The 27326-nt window shown below is 38.0% G+C and overlaps 1 protein-coding gene across 2 annotated transcripts in view; it reads left to right on the forward strand.

The window, feature by feature from the left end:
* The window catches only part of LOC128660205 (protein adenylyltransferase SelO), a 170363-nt gene that overhangs the window by 13633 nt on the left and 129404 nt on the right, over positions 1-27326 (forward strand). For both annotated transcript variants that reach the window (XM_053713909.1, XM_053713910.1), the window contains exons 4-5: positions 16137-16265; positions 22322-22386. In XM_053713909.1, the coding sequence (XP_053569884.1) occupies positions 16137-16265; positions 22322-22386 (194 nt within the window). The remainder of the gene's footprint in view (positions 1-16136; positions 16266-22321; positions 22387-27326) is intronic.

The following is a 27326-nucleotide window of genomic DNA, read 5'->3' on the forward strand; positions in this document are numbered from 1 at the left end:
TCCTGAGTAAGATATGCTTCCTTCTCTTGTTATCCTTTGCTGAAAGGTTTATCTAGGCAAGTTCAGGAGCAGAAGAGAACCTAGGTTCTAGCTGTTGATTGGTGGCTGCATATATATATATATATATATATATATATATATATATATATATATATATATATATATATATATATATATATATATATAATATAATATAATATATATATATATATATATATATATATATATATATCTATATCTCGATTGTGATTGGCTCACCCATGTGTTCAGTTAGAAACCATTAGTGCATTGCTGCTCCTTCAACAAATGATACCAAGAGAATGAAAAAATTAGATAATAGAAGTAAATTAGAAAGTTGTTTAAAATTGTATGATCTATCTGAATTATTAAAGAAAAAAATATATGTTTCATGTCCCTTTAAATACAAAATGTAACCCTTTGGCTGCCACATTTATCAACGTAATCCTGGGTGTTTCACTTTTATACTAAACAAACAAGCAATATACCTGCAGCGCATAACTGAGTGGTGTCAAAATGATACAGGCAGGACAAAACGTGGTTACAGTTAGAACATCAACTTACAATTTAACCGCAATTAGAGCGAACTTGCTGGTAACCAATAGCAACTAAACTTAAAGGGACAGTCTAGTCAAAATTAAACTTTTATGATTCAGATAGGGATGCAATTTTAAACAAGTTTCCAATTTACTTTTATAATCAAATGTGCTTTGTTCTCTTGGTATTATTTGTTGAAAGCTAAACCTAGGTAGGCTCAAACTGATTTCTAAGCTGTTAAAGTCCGCCTCTTGTCAGTGCATTTTGACAATTTTTCACAGTTAGACAGCACTAGTTCATGTGTGCCATATAGATAACAGTGTGCTCTCTCCCGTGGAGTTATTTATGAGTCAGCACTGATTGGCTAAAATGCAAGTCTGTCAAAAGAACTGAAATAAGGGGACAGTCTGCAGAGGCTTGGATACAAGGTAATCACAGAGGTAAAAAGTATATTAATGTAACTGTGTTGTTTATGCAAAACTGGGGAATGGGTAATAAACAGATTATCTTTTTAAACAATAAAAATTCTGAAGTAGACTGTCCCTTTAAATACGATAGATTATACCTTATGGTTTCAGAAACCTTTTCGAATTGGCTGCACATAGTAGCAAGATTTAAGGGTATTTCATCAACTTTACTCTTAAGTAACCTGGACTTCTCAGTGGGTCTGCAGTGCACACCCTTAGAAACATTGAATATACAACTGACTCCCACATTGTCAATTCATTCTTAACCTCTACCAATAAACACACAACACTCCACTTTAGGTATGAAAAGGCGGCAGCTCCTATTTATTAAATCCAATATTATTCAACATAACACTCAAAACAAACCATGGTGCTTGCTCTCCTTCTCCACACAGTCCCCACCCTGGGGGGAGGGCTCATCCTCAACTCCTCCCCTATTATCTTAACAGGGGGTACACTTCAATTCCTCCCAGACGCAAGCCTCTAAAAATTAGAACAAGCACCCCACCACAGCTGCGACATCTACAGTATATCCATCAACCATTTTTCAATAGTAGGGAGGGAGGGCGGGATCTTAACTTGCCGCGCTGTCTGGATTCAAAGAGGACACCTGACTTCCTGTACAAGACTTATAAGCCCCAGCCTAAGATCCCACCCTTTGCCCTGAACTTGACCCCCATTCCTTCCTAGTGTGGTCAAATGAGCATCCTTTCCATATTGTCATCCGGCTCTTACTTGACCCCCACATTGTCAAGTCATTCATTTTTTTTTTTTCTTTTCAAACTTAAAAGAAATAATAAGAACTTAATTGCTAGTATAAGAGAAGGAGAGAAGAAACATAGTCAAGCATCTGAAATCAGACAAGCTTTTTTTAGATACCATCAGAGTTTTTATACGGCGGAACAGATGGATTTAAACCGCCCAGGATCTCAGAGGAAGCGATGCAATCTATAAATCAAGAAATTACTGAGAGAGAAGTCTTAAGGGTAATTAAAAAGATAAAAATGAATAAAGCTGCAGGTCCCGACGGTCTCCCTTCAGAATTTTACAAAATTATTAAACAAGAGGTGGTGCATTCAAAATATTTCACTGATTCTACGGTCACATTAATTCACAAGAAAGGTAAAGATAGGGAAGAATTAGGATCTTATAGGCCTCCTAAATGTTGATTACAAAATCCTGACGGCAGTTATTGCAGAAAGATTAAAAAAAGTATTAGGAGAAATTATACATACAGATCAGGCAGGATTCATGCCAGGAAGAAATAGTGTGAGAAATATTAGACGAGTCTTGGTAACCCTAGACTATTAGACTATTGTAGAGAACAGCAAAACGCAAATCCAAAAAGGCGTGATATGGCATTATTAGGAATGGATGCGGAGAAAGCTTTTGATGTTATTAATTGGGACCATCTACACATGGCATTATCTATGTTCAGTATTACTGGTAACTTATTAATCTGATTAAACTTCTATACAGTAAACCAAGATCACAGTTGCTGATAAATACTGAACTCTCTCAATATATCATTCTACAGACGGGGACTCGGCAAGGTTGTCCGTTGTCACCCCTCCTGTTTAACATTTCGCTGGAACCTCTGGCAATCCAAATGAGACAAGAATTAGAAGGTATTAAAGTGGGTAAGCAGAAAGTAGTAATCTCGCTATATGCGGACGACATCATTTTATATCTATATAATACAGCAAAAAGTATTCCAAAATGCCTAGAAATTATAAACAGCTACAGTAAGTTTGTGGGATATAAAATGAATATGAAAAAGTCAGAGTTACTATGGATCCATAAAAATCATAATAGTTTCCTTAAAGGGCCACTGTAAGTAAATATTTTCTATGCCTGTTACTAACTAACTACCCCAAATACGCTTTTTATCAATAGCATTTCATTAACATATCTCTACCGTATATCAGAAATCTTGTCTGCAAATTTAATTGTTTTCCACACCCACTCCTTGGGTATCCTTTGCTCTGTACCAATCCGTTTACAATACCTAGGTTTCAAAATGGCGCTTTAAACACAAAGTTATTGGTTTAAGTATTTTTAACATGCAGTGCTGAAAATAGTGGGCAGGATAACGTGACATCATCAGCGAATAAAAGATATAACTTTTAGAACGTTATGAAACTTAATTTTGGAGAAAATATAGGTCAGTAGGTTTTAATTAATGTTTATTAACTTTAATATGTTAGTTGTTTTGCTTAAAAATTATAACAGAAAGTAATCCTTTAAGCATGGATTTAAAGAAGTACAGTTTATAAAATATCTAGGCCTAAGTAAAAACCCTACTGAATGGTACTCTCTCAATTATAAAGGGATAATGGATGGGTTGCCGGAGGATCTAGCGAAGTGGAAAGGATACAACCTTTCATTGACAGCAAAAATAATGATAATTAAAATGATTATTTTTCCCAAGATACTGTTTGTGTTACAAAACTTACCTTTGTTTATAACCAAAGCAGACTTGCATAAATACAATAAAGCTATATCACAATTTTTGTGGAATAATAAGAAACCCCGTATTGCACATGACATATTAATTCAACGTAAGACAGAAGGGGGCTTTGCACTTCCATGTCTTAAGTATTATAACTGGGTAACGATGGTAAAATTTGCAACAGATTGGCTAGTGGAAGGAGATTGTGTAACATATTACAATCTAGAATCAGAAATAATTGCGCCATTTAACCTTAAGGCAGTTCTACATCTGGATCGAAAGAAAATGCCTAGTAATATTAATGAGATGGTAACCTATACTAATATTATTATGGCCTGGCAAAAATATTGTACTATAATGAAATGTCAATTTCAAGTATCACAATACTGCCCAATAGTAGGTATGGTAGATTTCATACCAGGGATATATGATCAGGTATTCAAAGAATGGGAAAGGAAGGGCCTAATCTATTTCACACAGATTAAACATGAAGGGCTACAAGATACATACTCATTTATAGAGATAGCAGAGAATTTTCAGTTACCAAGGAAACATTTTTATGCTTATCTGCAGATAAGGAGTTACGTTAGTCAGAAATGTCACATATATGGAAAGGACTGGAAGTTACAGGGAATAGAAGCAGGTCTGGCATTATATAGAGGTGGAGTAAGATCAATAACAGTATGGTATAACTTGATTATGGCTAATCTGGGGGCTAAACACCTAGATAAGATTAAAGAATATTTGAATAAGTTCTTCCCACAGATTCAACAACAGAACATACAAAATTGTCTCCGTAATATAGAAGTAGCCTCTAGTGTTTGTAGTTGGAAAGAATCTCAACTGAAACTAGTAAACAATTTCTATCTAACTCCTGATAGAATAAACAGATGGGCAAACCCAACACCACAACTTAAATGTTCCAACTGTAGGGCAGAAATGGCTGATATTATGCACTGCCTATGGGGGTGCCCAAAAATTAGCCAATTTTGGGGGAAAGTGAATCATTGGCTTAACAAATTTATAAAAGTTAAAATTTCTTTGCACCCAGTAAATGTTTTTATGCTGTTTGAAGATAGAGCAGAGAAAGGAGATAAACAATTGATAAACTTAACCATTATGGCAGCACGTAACATAATATTTAGAAACTGGAAAACCACAGAGGCTCCTAGATTAAATGAATTGATAAATAATATGAAAACACAGATGGCCATTGAATTCCTAGAGGTCAAACCCTATACAGAGAAACGATTAAAGTAAACAATTAAAGTGGATAAATATAATTAAGGAGTGGCCCCTGGCAGCACAGATACAATTTATTTACCCCATACGGAATACCCCAGAATTTAAACTCCTTATACTAAATTTGTTTTTGCCTCAACAGTGGGGTGTAGGGGGGTGGAGTGGGATAAAAAAAAATTCTGTTTGTGTATTGTTTTTCATGTTATCTCTGGTCGACTTGTTGTCTTCTCTAATGGAAAGTCATTTATGCAGGGACAGGGTAGAATATATAAGATAAGTTCTTATTAATTAGTATGTATAAATATCCCCAAATATGTATACAATGTGTTAACATGCTATTTTCATTTTTTTTTTCTGTACCCTGATTTGGATTATTTCATAAAATAAAAAACAATAAACATTGTCAAGTCATTCTTAACCTCTACCAATAAACACACAACACACTCCACTTTGGGTATGAAAAGGCCGCATCTCCATTTAATTAAATCCAATATTATTCAACATAACACTTTAACTCAAAACAAACCATGGTGCTTGCCCTCCTTCTCCACACAGTCCCGGCCCCCCACCCTGGGGGGAGGTTCATCCTTCAATTCCTTCCAGGCGTAAGCCTCTAGAAATTAGAACAAGCACCCCGCCACAGCTCAGACACCGGCAGAGCACCGCCCCATCCTGCTAAGGCCTTTTCAATACCCTCTTTTAAAGTGAAATTAAAGTGCAGCCCAACTTCGTTAAGGTGGACTCCATCCCTCAAATAAAAACCTCTCCCCGACTCACCTTCAAACTCCACATATCTGAGTCCAAATCCCCCCCCCCCAACTCTTTAACATAACCCAAAATTGTTCTATTTATATTCCGTCTGGAAGCCTCCAACTTTTTCATGTCCCAAGCTGCTCTCCAAACTACTCTACTGTCAATTTCAGACCATATGATCAGTACATCTGGTAACAGCTGTTTTAATCTGTCCAAGCTCCCCTTCATCATATCCACTAGATCCTTTTGTGACATGAATCCTAAATCATTCTCCCCTGCATGAATCAACAAAATCTGAGGAGGGGAGAAAAAACTATCATAATCCACAATCTTTCCCACAACCTGGTCCCTTTTCATATCCCTTACCCCAAACCATTTCAGCAAAGCCTTGTCCCTTGGCAGCCATAGTTGAATGCCGTTGTCCTTCACTGCAGCCGCATTTCTCGCCCAGTAAATATACGAGTGCCCCACCGGACCTGTCAAAGACAAATTAGATAACCTAGTACCCTTTACTCCCTCAGCTCAGGACACACATACCCCCTAAACCTTTTAGATCTCCATTTACCAATCCCCTTTATCATAGACAAACATGCTGCCTCCCTTGCCGCCCCGATACGGAAAGAGTGCGACCCAATCTCTGACCCCTGGAAACCCAACTTAGTCAATGCCTTCCGGAAAACTAGCACAAATTGAAACTTAGAAAGTAAAGAACCGTCGGTATGTATCAAGAACTGACCCTCACCTCCTGACCTGCACTCATAAACTCCCCCACTGTCCTTACCGGGCAACATTGCCCTGCTATTGCCTGTAGACGAATCAACGTCCCCTTTCCCCCTTGATTCGTTTTATAACTCCTCAGCCACAACTCCACCCTGTCACTCTTCACCAACACATCCTTTCTTAAGAGGCACCCTGCCACTCGTCTGTTCTGACCCACCAATTCTAAAATTCGGAATGCTCCGAAGAATGCTAACACAAACGCTGTTTTAAACAAAAGGACCTCAAACTCAGAAAAACATAACCCTGGCAAACACCTCACAACCTCCTGCAACAGCGCAAACGTGACTGGTCTCCTCCTGTCACTTTGTTTTCTACCTCTGCACAAACCTTTAACAGTCATACTTACCAGAAAGACTTTTGTCACATCCTCCCATCCCAACAACTGAAATTAAAAAAGCCAATGCTGCCATCCGCTTTCTCACCTCCGAGGGCGATTGCCCCTCAGTCCCCCAACTGAATATTCCCCCTCCGGGAAAACCATTGGTCCATACTTGGGTGTAAGCCCTCCACGTGTTGGGTGCCAATGCACCCTGCACCAAGCTAATTAGCATTGGAACCCTAACTGCCACAATTCCTTCGGACAAGCCGTGCCCTCTCTCTCTGCATCCAGGGCCACATCATCAAATTGCTGCTACTGAAAACGGGATAAAGAGTCAGCGATTACATTAAGCTTCCCCGGAATGTGAACAGCTCGAAAAGTTATATTGCTACACAAACACTCCAAGACAAACACTCTCAACAGACAAGGTAATGCACCAAGGATGATAACCCCAACTTCTGCCTGACTACCCAATCAACAAAGGAACTAAACTTCTCAAAATACAAACACGAAATCGAGCAACCCATAGGTAAACATAAATCAATAAAGAACGAACCGGCAAAAAAACAACCTAACAAATGGTGACATGTAGGGTGCACCGGCAACAACCTAAACGCAGAATCAACGCCCCGGCCCGCTAACCTGATCACTGCCACCGTCCTATCAAAGGATGTGTACTTCACCAAGGCCAGCTCCGGATTAATCCCATCATTCATGGAAGTACCCTTCGGATAAGATAAGTGGTGAATCATTCAAAATTGCCCCTTCGCTTTCCTGGCGATCCTACCTCACAAAACCTCTTTGTTTAGTTTCTCCCTCAGAACCCCCGGAAATTCCCTAGCCAATTTTAAGTTTCCTCCAAAAGCCCCGGCTCTAAATCCTTGTACAGGATTCTGAAGCCTGAGCTAAAACCGGTCAATAACAACTCCGCGTCACTACTGTGCCCTCTTCTATGACCATACAACTTGAGCCATGGGACTATCTTTACAACCCTCACTGGACTCCGAGCCCGCAACAGCAGCCTCCCCCGGGTTACTGCCTGACTTAACCTTTTTGAAACATCTTGCTCCTGAGTGAGTCCCCCCACAGTGGGAACACTCATGTTTATATTAACACGCTGCCCCAAAGGCGCATTGAACCTCATTAAATTGAAAGCTACCTCCGACCCCACCCCATGCTCCAAAACTCGTGGTCCGTAAGGACTGGCCCCCGCGCAACAGCGTCGTGATCTCGAGCCATATGCCCATGTCTCGATCATCTAACTGCATTTCTGGCCTCACTGCCATCCGCTGCCGGAACCTTTCGTCGTACCGCCACCATGCCACACCCCCATACGTCTGAGATTTCCTCCTCATAGCAGAATAACGCCGAGCATTGTTCTGGGAACTTCTCCCCCAATACACTGGCCAAGATGTAAAAGGCCTTGGACAAATTCCCAAGCGTTTTTTGGCAGCCTTTGTTGGTTTTATTTTAGTGCTACCCTACCGCTCCAAACACCCCTGTCCCCCCCTTTTTTTTTTCTTTTTTTTTTTCTTTTTTTTTTAAATATATATATACCCCTAACTCCTTCAATTTGATCCCTCTGGGTGTCCCACTACCCTTCACCAACTTATCCCCAATTATAAATCCGGTCCTCTTAAGCGTACAGTATGATGTACAAACTGCCCAATAACCTAGAACTGTGGCTTCCCGGCCTGTGATCCCGCCACCCTTTCCTTTTTTTTTTGGCTTTACCCTGCCGCATCGCCCTGCACTCACTCCCAGCTCCATCATTATATTACCGCCTCTCCCTACTCATCCACCCCCACACTGCCTTCATCACCCCTTATTTCCTTCATTGTGCCTACCTTCTGTCTTTTTAGCCACACTGCCGCACATCCAGCCTGAGAAGTACCTCCCCTCTAGCCTAGCCTCCTACCGCCACACTCCTGGTCGTTGTGCCCTCTTCCTTGATGACTGGCCCCACTACCGCCACACTTCCGGCCGTTCCCCAGGTCTCCCTGCTACTTACCGCAGTTCCTCGTCGCCTTCCCACTGCTCCTCAAGCTCCTTAGATTAGATTTGTTTATTGTCATTGTACAGAGTAAAAAAACAGAGACAATGAAATTGTAGTTGAATATCTAACCTATCTATAACACAAGGTAGTACTGTAATGGTAGATCTGACAAGGGACAATAAAAATCAAGTGACTTGTGCAAAAAGTTTTCATACCGCAAAAATATGTAAAGTGCAATATGTAAGAGAAAAAAAATTATTTCTATACCACAAGATATATAAAGTATAATATGCAAAAACAATTATTTCAATACTGAAAAAAGTATATAAAGTGCAAGTGCAAAAATTAATTCCATACCAGAGGAATATGTATGTGTATATAAAATGCAATATGTAATAAAAGAAATTGCGCATCTAATCACACTTGTGTGTGCCCAGTACACACATAAGTATTGGCACATGAAATAGTGAATAATGAATGAATAAATAATAGATGATAAATGAACATGTGTATATTTATATTATGTAATGTGAAGTGAATCATGTAAAAAAAAAGTAGAGTGAGTAAAGACCATTGACAGAATAAACTGTTGGATTAAATTAAGCAACCATTAATTCAGCACTTGCTCTATGGTTAAATAAGAAGTCCATCAATAAAAGATAAAAAAGAAAAAAGTTAAAAAGTATGTATGGAAAAAAAGCTATTCCGAAGTCTGGCTGATTTGCCTTTTAAGCTCCTATAATGCCTCCCAGATTGTAATAGGGCAAATTTATTTATTTATAAAATATTTTACCAGGAAGGATACATTGAGATTTCTCTCGTTTTCAAGTATGTCCTGGGTCCACAAGACATTGCATTGATAACATAGGGTACAATAAAATACAAAAAACAATAATAATACACAATATATGAAAAAAAAATTTTTTTTAACATAGAACAGGTATTTAATCAACCAAGACAGATGCATTCTGTTTTGAGATATGTAGAGAGGGATCTCTTAAAGGATATTAGGCTTGGGGAAGGTTTGAAAGTGTGCGGGAGGTTGTTCCATAATTGTGGTGCTCTGTAGGAAAATATACTATTACTGGCATGAAAAGGATCTTGAATAATACGATAGGCCTTTTGAAGACTACGTCTACTTTGAAGATCTTCAATAGGAGGTAGCTGAACACCTAAAATGTACTGGGCAGTTTTAACTACCAGTTGCAGGGCTTTACGATCAGATTTAGTACAGTTTCCATACCATACAGCAGTGTTTTTCAACCAGTGTGCCGTGGCACACTAGTGTGCCGTGAGAGATCCTCAGGTGTGCCACGGCAGACTGACAACAGTGTGACATATTTTTTAAACTTTGCTTGTTTTTTACTCCCAGTGCAGGGGTAGTTTGTAGGAGGCATGACATAACAGCACAATACATACAGTATGTGTGTGTGTTTGTGTGTATGTGTATATATATATATGCTGTATTAGGCTACAATGTGTGATTTTTTTAAAATTTTGGGATGGTGGTGTGCCACAGGATTTTTTAATGTAAAAAAGTGTGCCACGGCAAAAAAAAGGTTAAAAGTCACTGCCATACAGTAATGCAATTTGTAAGAATACTCTCAATAGTATAGCGGTAGAAGTTAACCAAAATCTGGGTGGATAAATTAACTTTTTTTCAATGATCTTAAAAAATAAAGACATTGTTGAGCCTTCTTCACTAAAATTGAGGTATTCAGAGACCAAGACAAATCTTCAGAAATATGTATGCCCAAAAATTTAAAACTTGACACTCGTTCGACCACAGTTCCATTCATATAAATGGGCAAATGTAAACAGCGTTTGGATTTTCTATAATCAATGATGATTTCTTTAGTCTTTTTGATATTTAAGTCCAGGTTATTCTCAGCACACCATGTAACAGGTGCATTATTTCATCTCTGTAAGCTGATTCGTCGTTATCTGATCTGGCCTATCACAGTGTCATCAGCAAGCTTGATGATGTTATTGGACTCATACATAGGTAAACAGTCATAAGTAAAGAGGGCGTATAACAGTGGGCTCAATACACACCCTTGTGGAACACTTGTATTAAGGGTCAGGGTAGAAGAAATATGGTTACCTATTTTTACTGATTGTGGTCTATTTGTCAAAAAATCAAAAATCCAGTTGCATAGTAAGGTATTAATGCGCAGGTCATGAAGTTTAGCAACCAATTTAGTAGGGATAACCGTGTTGAATGCAGAGCTGAAATCAATAAACAGCATTCTAACATAGGTGTGACTATGGTCTAGATGGGTAGGGCAAAATGTAGTGCTGAGGAGATAGCATCTTCTGTTGACCTGTTCTGACGGTAAGCGTATTGGTTAGGATCCAATGTAGGTGGTAAGCAGATGGGCCATAACCAACCTCTCAAAACATTTCATAATGGCTGAAGTAAGTGCAATAGGGCGAAAGTCATTTAGACTCACTGCTGCAGATTGTCTGGGCACAGGAATGATAGTGGTTTCCTTAAACCATATGGGGACAATTGTTTGAGCCAAAGACAAGTTAAAAATATCAGTGATTACTGCAGCCAGTGCTCCAGCACAGAATCTTAGCACATGGCCGAGAATATCATCAGGACCAGCTGCTTTATGTACATCAAGCCTAGAGAGAACATGATATACTTCAGCAACAGAAAAACTCAAGGGCAGTTCATCTGGTAAAAGCATGGATTTAGTGATTAATTCTTTATAATCACGATCAAAGCGAGCATAAAAATGATTTAGTTCATCCGGAAAGGATACATCATTTATTGAGGGGGCTGCATTTGTGGATCTATAATGAGTATTAGCCTGTATTCCCCGCCACATGCTTCTAGGGTCAGAATTGTTATAGAAATGCTCCTCTATACGTATTTTCAGATCAAATTTAGCTCTTTTTATTCCTTTTTTTAGGTTAGATCTTGTAAAACTGTAAGCCTCAGCATTGCCAGATCTAAAAGCAATATTACGAGCTTCCAATAAGAGGTGAACCTCTTTATTCATCCATGGTTTTTGATTGGGAAAGGATTTCATCCTTTTATAAGTGGTTACGTTACTGACACAAGAGCTAATATAATCCAAAACAGAAGATGCATACAGTCTAAATCAATATGAGAGTCACTCTTACCTCTTGTGACAAATGAACTCCAATCAGTCAATTGAAACTGTGTTAAGAGTTTTAAGGTAGCATCCTCAGGCCATACTTTGACTGTTCTTACAGTAGATTTTTCACGTTTCATAAGAGGAGAGTACCTGGGGTATAAAAAACAATGCAGAGTGATCAGATTTGCCCAGATGGGGGAGAGGTAAGGCTTTGTAAGCATAAACAACATTTGTATAAACATGATCTAGTATTTTATTCTCTCTAGTAGTACAGGTAACATTCTGATATACATTCTGATGCACCCGGCCACTTCTGATGACGCCACCCGATGAGTAGGCCGCACGCCTCTCTCGGGTCCTGGTCCCCCGCCACTCAACTCGCATCCTCCACGGCCGCTAGGTCTGCCCACCGATCTCCTGAACCTAGCGGCGTTCACCTCCGGGCTGCTCCGGCGGCCTGGATTTGATCACTGGCTGTTCCCTTGCCCTGGGCCCTGCTGCTGGCCCCCCTCCCTCGAAGGGGGACGTTCCTGCTCCACCGGCCGCAATCTCCTTCCTAATCCAAAAAATAAAAAACTCTAAAATTACAGAAACAAATAAACAAATTATCAAAAGTGAAAAAATAAACCTAATCCCTATGAAAATAAAAAAGCCCCCCCCAAAATAAAAACAACCCCTAAACTAAACTACCAATAGCCCTTAAAAGGGCATTTTGTAGGGCATTGCCCTAAGTTAAACAGATCTTTTACATTAAAAAATTAGTAAATCCCCCCTAACAGTAAAAACCCCCACCCATCAAACCCCCCTAAAATAAAAAGAACTAACACTGAAAAAACCTAAACTACCCATTGCCCCTAAAGGGGCATTTGTATGGGCACTGCCCTTAAAAGGGCATTCAGCTCTTTTACAGCCCATTAAATCCCTAAAAAATAAAAAAAATCATAACATGCCCCAAATAGGTACTCACCGTTCCTGAAGTCTGGCGGAGAAGGTCTTCTTCCAGGCGGCTCCATCCTCTTCTATCTTCATCTGGAGCGAAGCGGGCGCAGAGTGGTGGTGCGGAGCTGGCTTCCCCGATACGTGGATCCTCAGCTGCGGTCCTCAACATTACATTGGAATGTAAAATACATTGTAAAACGCATTATAAAATATTAAAATTTATTTTAAAAAATCATATATTAACCCTTTAATGACCACAGCACTTTTCCATTTTCTGTCCATTTGGGACCAAGGCTATTTTTACATTTCTGCAGTGTTTGTGTTTAGCTGAAATTTTCCTCTTACTCATTTACTGTACCCACACATATTATATACTGTTTTTCTCGCCATTAAATTAACTTTCAAAATATACCATTATTTTCATCATATCTTATAATTTACTATAAAAAAATTATAAAATATGAGGAAAAAATGGAAAAAAACACACTTTTTCTAACTTTGACCCCCAAAATCTGTTACACATCTACAACCACCAAAAAACACCCATGCTAAATAGTTTCTAAATTTTGTCCTGAGTTTAGAAATACCCAATGTTTACATGTTCTTTGCTTTTTTTGCAAGTTATAGGGCAATAAATACAAGTAGCACTTTGCCATTTCCAAACCACTTTTTTTCAAAATTAGCGCTAGTTACATTAGAACACTAATATCTTTCAGGAATCTCTAAATATCCATTGACATGTATATATTTTTTTTTAGAAGACATCCCAAAGTATTGATCTAGGCCCATTTTGGTATATTTCATGCCACCATTTCACCGCCGAATGCGATCAAATAAAAATTTTTTTTCACTTTTTCACAATTTTTTTCACAAACTTTAGTTTTTTCACTGAAATTATTTACAAACAACTCATGAAATTATGGCATAAATGTTTGTAAATGCTTCTCTGGGATCCCCTTTGTTCATAAATAGCAGACATATATGGCTTTGGCTTTGCGTTTTGGTAATTAGAAGGCTGCTAAATGCCACTGCGCACCACACGTGTATTATGCCCAGCAGTGAATGGGTTAATTAGGGAGAATGTAGGGAGCTTCTAGGGTTAATTTTAGCTCTAGTGTAGTGTAGTAGACAACCCCAAGTATTGATCTAGGCCCATTTTGGTATATTTCATGCCACCATTTCACCGCCAAAAGCAATCAAATAAAAAAAAAAATTGTTCACTTTTTTAAACTTTAGGTTTCTCACTAAAATTATTTACAAACAGCTTGTGCAATTATGGCACAAATGGTTGTAAATGCTTCTCTGAGATCCCCTTTGTTCAGAAATAGCAGACATATATATGGCTTTGGCGTTGCTTTTTGGTAATTAGAAGGCTGCTAAATGCTGCTGCGCATCACATGTGCATTATGGCCAGCAGTGAAGGGGTTAATTAGGTAGTTTGTAGGTAGCTTGCAGGGTTAATTTTAGCTTTAGTGTAGAGATCAGATTCCCACCTGACACATGCCACCCCCTGATCCCTCCCAAACAGCTCTCTTCCCTCCCCGACCCCACAATTGTCCCCGCCATCTTAAGTACTGGCAGAAAGTCTGCCAGTACTAAAATAAAAGGTATTAAAAAAAAAATACATTTTTTTAAGCATATTTACATATGCTGCTATGTAGGGTCCCCCCTTAGCCCCCAACCTCCCTGATCCCCCCAAAATAGCTCCCTAACCCTCCCCCTCTGCCTTATTGGGGCCATCTTGGGTACTGGCAGCTGTCTGCCAGTACCCAGTTTGCAAATAAAAATGTTTTTTTTTATTATTTGTTATTTGTTTCTGTAGTGTAGCTTCCCCCCCCACAGTCCAATATCCCACCAGCCAAACTGATCACTAAATAAATATAACTAACCCTTTGATCCCCACTTCTAACTAAAAATTTTCTGTAGCGTAGTGGTTCCCACCCGCTCCCTCCCCGTGCATGCGCCCGCCCGGCCTCCCCGTGCACGCGCGCGCGTCCGTGCACGCCCCCCCCCGGTCATCCCCGCCCCCGATCCCGCCCCCCTCCGCATCACAAAGGCCATCGATGGCCGCCACCCGCCTTCCACACCGGCTCCCACCCACCAACGAACGTAGCCGTTAATGTCCGGTGCAGAGAGGGCCACAGAGTGGCTCTCTCTGCACCGGATGGCTAAAAATGGTTATTGCAGGATGCCTCGATATCGAGGCATCACTGCAATAACCGGAAAGCAGCTGGAAGCGAGCAGGATCGCTTCCAGCTGCTTTCCACACCGAGGACGGGCAGGGTACGTCCTCAGGCGTTAACTGCCTTTTTTTTGAGGACGGACCCTGCACGTCCTCGGTCGTTAAGGGGTTAAATATATATATATATATATATATATATATATATATATATATATATATAATGTAATATATGATTCTAAATAGGTTTTAAACTGAGAGTATAATTTAGGTCCTGGTGTTGATGTTTAAAAAAAAAAAAAAAAGTAAAAAAAAAGTAGAAAGTTATAACAGGTGGATTTATCTGTACTTGTAATATCACTTCAATGCTCACACTAATTATTTTACTGATAATAGCTTTACATTAGTACAGTATATATACAAAAAAAGTATAGATGACCAAGTAAGGCTTATTTGCATGCAATTTGTATTTGTTTGTATGTTTTCATTTTGCACTTTTCGGGTTGTATTTTTTCAATCCTGTTGTTTAATGGCTGTTTTGTTGACAAATTTTCTTTATGCTGTTTAATACATCTTGATATACCCAGAGATGTATACAGTTCCTTGACTCCTCCTGTGGCAAATATATATGTCACTATATGCCATTTTGGACATTTGTATTGATGAGCATAGATTGCAAAGATTGAAGTGGTTGTTTCCCACATTAATGGGCATTGTTTTTCTTTGAGTGTACTGGTTATTATTTGTCATTGTACTAGAAATTCTGTTATGTTATTTTAAAATCCAATAATAGATTACTAAATAAAAAAATATTAAAGGGATACTGAACCCAATTTTTTTCTTTCGTGATTCAGATAAAGCATGCAAATTTAAGCAACTTTCTAATTTACTCCTATTATCAATTTTTCTTTGTTCTCTTGCTATCGTTATTTGAAAAAGAAGGCATCTAAGCTTTTTTTTGGGGGTTCAGAACTCTGGACAGCACTTTTTTTATTGGTGGATGAATGTATCCACCAATCAGCAAGAACAACCCAGGTTGTTCACCAATAATGGGCCGGCATCTAAACTTACATTCTTTCATTTCAAATAAAGATACCAAAAGAATGAAGAAAATTTGATAATAGGAGTAAATTAGAAAGTTGCTTAAAATGTCATGCTCTATCTAAGTCACAAAAGAAAGAATTTGGGTTCAGTGTCCCTTTAAGTAAATCTATTTATCTAAACCAATTAAATTATCTTTTTGTGGTTGTTGCTTCCTGTAATGTGAAACCTTAAAATGTATAGAGGATACTTTATTAGGAATTACGGTACCTAATTGAACTGATTGATTTTTTTTCCCCACAGGATGTGTTGGAAAATCTGCTCGACCTTGACATCTCTGTTACAAAATCAAACATTTTCCTTCAATTTGTAAGCGGTATGAAAACTATACCTGGATTTGTTCCTCTAGCACACAGATATGGGGGTCATCAGGTACTTATGAACGTTTCTGATGTTTAAATAATATGTATAAAACAATCGGTTATGATAACAGTCTCATTTCTATTGCATTAAAAAAACTCACATTATATTTCAAATTTATTTCTGTAGTGTGATTGGTTCTGCAAAAATGCTTCCTAGAAAAGTCATCACAGGCTATTTGCAGTGGGAGGATCGGTATTACCGTACTAGGTGATCATTTCTACTTTATTGAGTATGATGGGTTGACACCTTCTACAGCTTGTGATAGCTCTGCAACATTGTTTTGTTGTACGTTTGTAGCTGTCAATAGGAGATCCTATAGTGTCCTAAATTGGCCTAATATGCAATATTTTTTCTACATGTAATATCTAAACACTTATAGGAGCATCTATAGTACAAGACCAGTATTCTTCCATGGTTGATAAAAGAAGAACAGTTAAAGGGACATTAAACTCAGCATTTTTCTTTCGTGATTCAGACATAGCATTTCATTTAAAAAATGTTTTCAATTTATTTCTGTTACTAGATTTGCTTAGTTCTCATGGTATTCTTTGTTGAAGAGATACCTAGAGAAGTAGCTTACTCATGTTTGGAGAATTACATGGCAGGAAAAGTGCTCTTACAAATGTATAACATTCTTTTCAAAGCTGCTGACATATAGTGCTGCCTATACGTGCACAATCCAAAACTTAACTTCCTGCTTTTCAACAAAGCATAACAAGAGAATGAAAATTATTTGATACTAAAAGTAAGTTGAAAAGTTGTTTAAAATGGAATGCTCTATCTTAATCTTGAAAGGAAAATAAAATAGTTTTCCTGTTTTATTTTTTAATTTTATTTTTAATATCAGCTGCTGCAAAATGGTTAAAAGGACGATAACAATTATTTTCTATTTCTGCCTTTTGTAAGTATTCTCCAACCTGCCATCTTCGCTCTATCTAAGATCTATTTCTTCTATTTTGTTACCTCATCTTATTCAAGTGTAAAGGACTTTTCTAGAACTGCACCTGGAATTTTCTGCCTTTCTTGACAAGGCTCGCTGCACATTCATTTATTTCATATTTTCTTAGATTTTATTAAAAAAAAAATGTCATCTTTTTTCCCTGAAGTCCTTTTAGCATCTACATCAGACCGCAACTTATATCAAGCCCTACAATCAATGTTCCCTCTAAAAATTTTACAGCTGCGCGGAGGTGCTCCTGCTCTAAGCAGAATTTTTTACACTACCTGGTGAGTGGGCAGTATATATATATATATATATATATATATATATATATATATATATATATATCAAAGCACCCGTGGGAGAAAAGAAACCCCCACCAGGAAATAAAGCAGGAAACAAGGATGGAACACCTGTAAGGAGATAAACTTATAAAAGCATATAAAAAATAAAAAAAAGCATTATAGATGTGTGTCCCTAGGCGTTTTGGTTTGCTTTCAAATTCAAAGCCTTTTAAAGGGACATAAATTTAATAGTCCAAATTTTGGACTATTCTGTCCCTTGAAATGGCTTTGAATTTGACCCCCCCCCCCACACACAAACTAATTCAAAACACTAGATATAAAATTGTTTTTATCCTGCCTATTTTGCCAGCAAAGTGGTGCTATTTGCTGCCATGAACTACAAACTCACCTGTAAAGGAGTAAATGCAAGCTGTTTAGTGCATTTCACTGCTGCTGTAGTGTCTCTGTAATAGCTACTTATATTGAGTTCTCAGGCAGAGCTATAAAGGTTTGACTCTAGACTGTCACAGGATTAAATGTATCATATTCAGGACTGAGCTGCGTAACGTTTGCGTGTTATAAAGTGACAAAATCAGCGTTATAACGGAAGGGATATGACTACACTTACTAACACAATTGCACACTCACTACTGGTATGTTGTATCTTGTTATATTCGTGCTAAACATCATGAATTTGAACTGTATGAAGTTATAATGGTTTATGATTAATTAACCGAACCCTGTGTATGATTTAAACTTTGGGGCAGCAATGCTGCACAATAATATGAGTAGCAGTTTAAGATAGTAAAATATATGTTTGAAAACTAAGACACACACCTCCAGCACCATATCTCATTCACCAGCACTACGTGCAACCCTCCAGGGTACTTGTTGTGGCCATGACTGAAGATCCAAGGCAGCTTACACAGAAGCCATCTCTACTCCGCCGCCTGTGCTCACGTCCTGTCAGCCAGCACTGTTATCATCATCTTAGTAGCAGCGTCCGCCGCAAAAACTTCCTGCACTGCGTGGTATTCAGTGCTATGAGCTCCAACTCCCTCACTGTCCGGTCATGCGCGGCAAGTCTTTATCAGTGTGCAGGCCTATGCAGAACAGTGCGCGCCCGCGCTTCCGCGCATGCTACAGGGAACGTTGCCTACAATACTTAGAGACATGAAACCCAAAAAATGTATTTCATGATTCAGATAGAGAATACAATTTTAAACAACTTTCCAATTTACTTATATTATTTAATTTGCTTCCTTCTCTTGTTATCCTTGCTGAAAGGTTTATCTAGGCAAGTTCGGGAGCAGCAGAGAACCTAGCTTCTAGCTGCTGATTGGTGGCTGCATATATATATATTGATTGTGATTGGCTCACCCATGTGTTCAGTTAGAAACCAGTAGTGCATTGCTGCTCCTTCAACAAAACATACCAAGAGAATGAAACAATTTAGATAATAGAAGTAAATTTGAAAGTTGTTTAAAATTGTATTCTATATCTGAATAACAAAATACATTTTTTTGGGTTTCATGTCCCTTTAATTGTTTATGTAATTTGTACCCTGGGATCTGCAGAGCTCTGCAGAACATTTTGGTGTTTTACAAATAAATGGTAAACATATAATTTACATAAAACTCTTTGTGCAGGAGACACCATATGGTTCTTCTTAGGTTCACCTCCTGGTGTAGAAGACGCTGCTGACGAGATATGTGATTGCACTAAAGTACAGAAACAGACATTAGATCCCTTATTTGCAAGAGTATCTTAAATAAATAATTCTTCTTTTTCAAATGATTGGTCTTGTGGGCAGGGCTGGCTTAAAGGGACACTGTACCCAAAATTTTTCTTTTGTAATTCAGAAAGAACATGCAACTTTCTAATTTACTCCTATTATCAATTTTTCTTGCTATCTTTATTTGAAAAAGAAGGCATCTAAGCTTGTTTAATGGGCCGGCATCTAAACTTACATTTTTGCATTTCAAATAAAGATACCAAGAGAATCAAGAAAATTTGATAAAAGGAGTAAATTAGAAAGTTGCTTAAAATGTCATGCTCAATCTGAATTATGAAAGAAAAAATGTGGGTACAGTGTCCCTTTAATGAATTGCACTGCTACATGGGTCTGAGAATAAAATGACCCCCCAACTCTCTTTCTACTATAATCTAAACCTAGCCTTAGCATTACACTAAATAAAGACAAAAAAGATACATAGATATAAATACAAGTGACTTGGGTACTTTTACATTATTTGACAAAATTATACTCTCCCCATGTGCTGCCCCTATTAAGTGCTATGTGGGTCCCAGAGCTAGCCCTGCCTGTGGAGGATGTGTATACAAATAATTGCATACAAAGAAATCTGTATAGGATGAGTGTCTGGTAAACATACTTTCTATTTGTATCTTTTATTTTACTTTGCTTTCTGAGTTTTGTTAGGAGTAGGGAAGTATACAATATCAAAGTGAGAGTTTTTTGTAGCTTTAAAGGGACATTAAACACTAAATACATTAATAAGCATAGTACTGAGGTTATTTTCCGCCTCCCTCTAGAAATGGGTTCCACCATGTTGAAATCTAGTGTTTACTGCAATTCAGTGTTGATATGTTTGCTCCCCTTCAGATATCTGCAGTAAAAACATAGGTTCCAAAATTGAGACCCTTAATTAGAGGTAAGTGCATGAAATGTATTTCTTTTTTAATGTCCCTTGAAAAATTAAAAATTAGTTAATATTTTATGGTAATATATTTTATTTCATCTTCTTCCTTATTTTATTTTCTAATTTTAAAACTAGTATATTGTATACCTACATTTGAGTGTTTTTACAAGGTTAAAGTGAAAGTCAATGTCAATTTTGATGCTAAAGTGCTCGGTGTTCAAAAATTTGATAAAAAACAGAGGCACTTTAATTCATCAAAATGTATTTCACTCCTGTTGAGAAATTTTTTTTACCATTTAATCTTCACAGCAGCTCCAGCTTCCTCCACCCGTCGCAGAGCCTCTTCCTGGGTCTAAAATGAGGAATCCGGCTTCCTCCAATCACGGCGTTGAATCAGACACTGATTCCCCCAGAAATGGCTTGCAACAACCGGAGGAAGCTGGAGCTGCTGTGAAGATTAAAAGGTAAGTTTTTTTTCTCAACAGGAGTGAAATGTAAATTTTGATGAATTAAAGTGCACTTTAGCATCAAAATTGACATTCTCTTTAACTAATTATAAACAATTCAATTAGAGGGTTTTTTGAAATTTTAGGAAATAATTTAAATGTATGCTATTGAAATGACTGCCAAAAAAATCTATATTTTTGCATTTCATATGGTTGATTTTTTTGATATTCTGGTATTTTTCTAAAAAAGGGCTATATTTGCTTCAAAAATTGTCTTCTTTAGAAAAGTTCATGAGAGGCAAAGCTCTCCTATTGTCCCAATCCCACAGGTTTTCAGAGATTTACAAACAATACGCAAATGAATTATAATTTCTGTTCTTCATAACATGCCTTATTTTCCAAAGGGATGACCTTTTTCTCAGGTAATCAAAAGCTTTAAAGGGATATTAAACAGTAGTGTGAGAATATAAAATGTTTAATTTTGTGTTGTCAAAAAACTTTGCAATATACATTAATTATTTATTTTGTCCCCTTTTTCTGGGTGCTGCCATGTTTGGATATGATTTTTTTCTTTCATGATTCAGATAGAGCATGCAATTTTAAGCACATTTCTATTTTACTTCTGTTATCAATTTTTCTTCATTCTCTTGGTATCTTTATTTAAAAAGTAGGAATGTAAGCTTAGGAGCCAGCCCATTTTTGGTTCAGCACCTGAGTAGCGCTTGCTGATTGCACCAATTAGGGACATATATAAAACAGGCAATACAAGAGACTGTCCAATCAAGACTTGTTTGCATAAATAAAAGATAAATAGAAAACTGGTTCAAACATGGCGGCGCCCATTACTTAAAGAAACTAAAGTACTTTATAGAATCTAAACCTTTACGCTTATAATTTTCAACATTTATACAACTAATACAATTGTAAAAATACAGCTACATATTATTCAAAGGTTAATTTTTGCTTTAAATCAATCATTATGGCCTAGATTACAAGTGGCACACTAACATTAGCATGAGCACAATATTGCAATATCGCGACTGTTCTAACTTGCATGCATATTACAAGTAAAAGGAAATGCGTACTGCCGAGCACAATCTAAATTTGCGCTTGTCTGGTCAGTGTGACTGAAGACCTTGCGTAAAGGGTTAGGGCTAAAAATAAATGTGCACTAAATACAACATAAATACATTCATATATATACTATTTAATAAAAATTATTCATATAATTATTTTTTTTTTACAAAGGTTAAAAGGTATATTATGACATAATACAACATAAATACATTCATATATATACTATTTAAACAATTATTCATATAATTATTTTTTTTTTTCAAGGGTTAAAAGGTATATAGTTTATGACAAGGTGTTTAAGTGGAAAGGGGTATTATGTGTATATGTGTAGGTAGGTAGGTATGTATGTGTTTATATATGTCTACATGTGTACAATATTTATGTATTTATATATGTATATACATACATATATACGCATATACATATATATGGCAGTGTTTGTGTGCGAGCAAAAGCACTAAATAGCACTCCACTTGAAGTTTACTGTTTAAGTTGTGAATCAATCTCTTACCAATATAAGTAAATTGAGGATTGTTGAGTAAACAGTAAATGTTATACCTGCATAGTATAAAATTATATTTGTTAACATTCTTAATACATTAACATGCAATGTTACTGTTAAATTGGAATCTAATTTTTTTTTTCTTATTTTAACTAGTTTGGTTTCTGGGCTGGTCAGCTGGGAGATGGCAGAGCACACTTAATTGGTATTTATACCAACAGGTAATTCATCTTGAAGTCACATATTTGGGCAATAAATATACTTTGATAGTACATTAAAGTGATTGTCAACTTTCATGATAAAGTACCCGGTTTTTAAAACTATTAAAAACAGGGGCACTTTCATTCATGAAAGTTTACATTGCACCGGATTTTACAAATACTTACCTTCTTCTCCTGAAACACTGGATCGCCGATCGCCCCGCCTGCTTCTTCCTGCTCTACTAAAACAGCAATGACGAAACCGGCTTCCTCCATTTACGGTGTAGCCTCACCAGATGAATGCTCCTGGTGGGGAAGCAGTGATTGGAGAGAGTCGGTTCCGTCATTGCTGACGAAGTACAGAGGAGCTGCAGGCGTGGGATCGGCGGTCCGGTGTTTCAGAAGAAGACGGTAAGTATTTGTAAAATCCGCTGCAATGTAAACTTTCATGAATGAAAATGCCCCTGTTTTTAATAGTATTTTAAAAAAACGGACAAGTTATCATGAACGGTGACATTCACTTTAAGGGCTAGATTACAAGTGAAGTGCAACAAATAGCGCACAGTGTGTTATCTTTAGTGCAACTAAAGGTAAAAAAGGTTTACCAGACCTTAACGCATCATATTTTTAGTGCTCATATACTTTAAATGGATTGCGCATGGTGTGATATTATTGCTCATACGACTTAAGTCACTCGAACACAATGCAAAATAGCACTGGAAAATTTAGAACTTTTAGAGACCTAAAGTAAAATGTTGATGCTTTAATATATGCTTAATAAATCACATGTATTATATATACAAAATAAAGTGTGTATATATATATATATAATTTAAAATTAAGGTTTATTATTGAAATAAATGTTTTAACAGTGATTTAAAGTGATATGGAAAAAGATCAGGTGCTGGACTGGGAGGAGAGTCCACGGCTTCATTCATTACTTGTGGGAATTAAGAACCTGGCCACCAGGAGGAGGCAAAGACACCCCAGCCAAAGTCTTAAATACCTCCCCCAATTCCCTCATCCCCCAGTCATTCTTTGCCTTTCATCACAGGAGGTTGGCAGAGAGTGTCAGAAGATTCAGAGTTAGTCTCTTATGGAGGGTAGTACTCTTTGGAATGGGACTGGAGTTTCTTATTTTTAGTCAAGGTTTGTGGCAAGGCATACATACATAGATCTTAAGGTAACAACATACTAACATTGAAAGACAGTTGTGAAACAAAATGTTATGTGAACATTATACAGTCTTGAAATAAAGATCTATATTAAAAAAAAAACATACATAAATTAGATGCCTAATGTTCAATATACCTTAAAAATTATACAAGAGGCCACTTTTGGACCTCGTCTATGAAAGTTCAAAAGTTAGAAGGTATTACCATCTAAAAAGATCACTTTTGGATCTTAATGACAAACCTCTTTTTATAATTATATTAAGAACTATAAAACATGCTTAAATAATAAATTTATGTTAGAATACTGGAACAAGTAGGGTAAGATAATGTTGCTATTATACACCGTAAGAGAAGAAGGATCTGTAAAAGTGCATATTGGAAGATTATACAACAATAGTTTGAGTTTACCAATAGAGACCTAGGCTTCATATATTCAGACCGCTGAAGCACTTGACTAAGCTCTCAAATGCTATCTAATAGAAATAATTATATGTATCTCCCTTGATGTCAATTTTGTCTCAGAGCATGGTATGGGGAATTATATGCGGGAGTGTGTAGTGTAGAGTTTAATGATGCTAATAATAAGGCCAACCATGTTCGTCCTGTAAAGGGTGGAAACTAATTTTTGTAGTCAATTATGATTAAATACAGACTCCTGAATAAGAGCTGGAGACCTGTATGAGTTAGAAGCCAGGTTATAGTATAAGATTCCTCACTTACTAGTTAGGTTGCAAACTATAAAACAACTAGTAAATAGATTTATAGCCTAAGAATGGGACATAAGATAGTCAACATCAATATTACAAACAAACAGTATTCCCAACATTAGAATACATAGATTATGCTTAACCAAACTTTACACCTTGGGTTATAGACCGTAACGTGTAATGACTGGTGAGAATCTACAAACATAGGTATGTAAATATAGTATAATGGAAGATCATGATAATGTAGGGCTGTCTATTACAAAGTTAAATGAACTTATTAGAATTAATGGAGTATACTTAAGCAATGAGGGAACCTAGCAATGCAACACTGTCTATTGCAATGTGAACCAAAATTTCTGCCCTAGCCACAGACAGAAAAATGGTAGTAATCCTCATGGGACATTATCACATGCTTTGTTCTGATGCAAAAATAAGTAAACAATCAGCAGTATTGATTGACTCAACTTGAGTGAAAATTGCAGTACCATGACCTAGACAAAATGTTTCTATACACTAGGTAATGCTTATTAACATGTTAATAAATGTATGTTCATAGAGAGAAAAATGTCAGCCCTTATAACTCCATGATGTGCACAACTATAAGTCCCAATGCAAAGGCTCAGCATATAAATAATAGGGATCAGAGACAGTCAGGACAACAGTACGGGAACTAAGTCAAAAATGTCTCTGAGCTTCTCCCACATCCAGACCAGCAGCCCCTCTCCCAACCTTAGCTGCTGACAGAGGCTAACCTTAAAATTATGCTGGAATGTAAAATTTGTGGTGAGGCCATAATAAATGAGTGTGCAACTTGACATCAGCATACAGCGAATCTGACATCAGTTAGGCGATAAAGTGCAGATCATCCAATTCCGGATCTCACTGTTTGCTTGTGATATTCAGCAGGGATAAAGGAAACATTTAGGTGCCATTCCGATTTAGGTGCCATTGGATAAAGTGTTCCATTTAGGTGCCATTCCGATGACACCTTGTCCGCCTGTAGCTGGGCAGTGACAGGAGATATAAGAAAAAAGTCATCAAGCTGTGCAAGTTTAAGTCCCGGGGGGAGTAGTGGCTGAAGCGGTACGCTACCAGAATTTTTAATAGGAGCTCCTGCGGTGCTGCCATTAGAACAGAGTGTCCAATCCTCTATTAGGCATATACGATGTCCTGTAACATTCACAGCAATCTTAGCCGCCTCTTCTCTGCATTGCACCTCCGACTCTTTCGAGCCATCTTTAGGGTCTACTGAGAGTCCAGTATCAGTGAGTGGCCGGCACCGGGGCCCCAAGGCACCACCACCCACCTCATGGTGTGAGGTTGCAGCTATTGAATTTGGCTGGTCCACCATGCTTGAGTTCTTTACAAAGTGTTGCTTCATTTGCAATTAGATAGCTTTCCAGTAGGCAGTGTATATCTTCAATTATAGCCTTAGCAATCTCCAAAGCAAGCTCACACAGGAGATGATGCGCCAGCAGAAGTGTATAATCTCGGGTATGGTTACAAGCTGTTCCTCCTATGCCTAGCGGGGAATCTTTGCTTTTGAGTAATAAAGGCACCTAAGTGCCACATGCTGTAAGTAGTAGCACAATAAGTGCCGCGTAACGACAGGGCCAAAGGCGCCCTGCCGAGGGGGTATAATGTAGGCCGAGGTCTTGAAACGGTTCCAGGCACCGATGCCAACAGCAATTCTTACAAATCTAGGGAAAATAGATGCAGCGTCCAAAGTGTAAGTCAGCTCTAGTAAAATATTATACAGATCAATTTGCTAGAAGATGAATTCCTGTAGTTAAAAGAGGAAAGCTGAAGCGACATGCAGTTATGCAACCGATCATGGCCGCTGCCCGGAAGTCCCCCCGGGACTGGAGTTTTAAGTAGTCCTGTCAGCCTCTCACTGAGAGCTTGGATGAAAGTTAGAGTCCGGAGATGCAGGGAGAGTCTTTCTGCGAAACCATCCCGACTCAGATTAACAGCTCCATAAGCAATTAGTGTTGACGAGTTTTGCTGCCTGCTTTCTGCACTCAAGTCCATGTCAGGAGCAATGCTACTACCCTGTCACACTTGAAAGGCTGTGTTCCTGTTCCATGGCATAGATTCTGGTAAGATGGTTTCATTTTTACACATTTGATAACGCAAGAAGACAGGGTCACAGTGTGTCTCCTTTTATCTGTATAGAATCAAGGGTTAATATCCTCGGAAGGGGGAATTTTGAACAGGGGGGAATTTATGCATAATATTCTTTATTGTGTTTTATGCTGCAACATGTGTTCAATGAGGCTCTGTCAATGTGCAAACAGTCAGGTTTCCTTAGAGAGATACAATGCAGCCGTTTTTGGTGCGTTTTCTCTTTAGTGCAGGGGCAGTCCTGCATGGCACTCCATGTGACCGGGTGAGGCTTCTTTATCTTCCTCTTTCTTTACCGGCGGTTGCATGAGACAAAGTGTTTTCTCTGTGGTCCGGATCATAGGAGGTGGTGAGTGCCCCGGCCATTGGGGTATAAAGGTGCCATTTAATTGCTATATAGTCCGTAAAAAAAAGCGCAAGCTATGGAGGACTCTGATATGTTAAAGGGTACTCCCTCTTTAACCAAATCTAATTGGTGTTTACTGTGAGGAGGTTCCGGTGGATCCGCCTGCTCAACTATGTTCCACATGCTTTGATAATATTGCTATATCTAAAAAGAATAAGATATTTAGTACAACTGTGCCATCCACAAACATAGCTATCCCACCCAGGGGTCATCTACTCCGTTGGATGTCTCTGATGCGGAGGCCTGGATGAGAGACGTTCAGGACCCTTGGGTTCTGGAGGTCTCACCCAGGGTTACAGGATAGGGTTCAAGACTCATCCACCCAGGGGCAGATTCCTCCGGTCAAACCTATCATCAAGACCAGAGAAGAGAGACGCCTTTCTGGAGTGCGTAAGGGATCTCTCCTCTCTCGGGGTAATCATACCAGTACCTCTGGCAGAAATAGGTCTGGGGTATTATTCAAACCTTTTCATGGTCTCTTCCACGTCCCTATATTTTTAGTAGAGGAGCATTATTTGCTTGACCTATGAGATAGTGGGACATAAGCCT

The sequence above is a fragment of the Bombina bombina genome, chromosome 5, assembly GCF_027579735.1.
Source record: "Bombina bombina isolate aBomBom1 chromosome 5, aBomBom1.pri, whole genome shotgun sequence".
Classification (NCBI taxonomy): domain Eukaryota; kingdom Metazoa; phylum Chordata; class Amphibia; order Anura; family Bombinatoridae; genus Bombina; species Bombina bombina.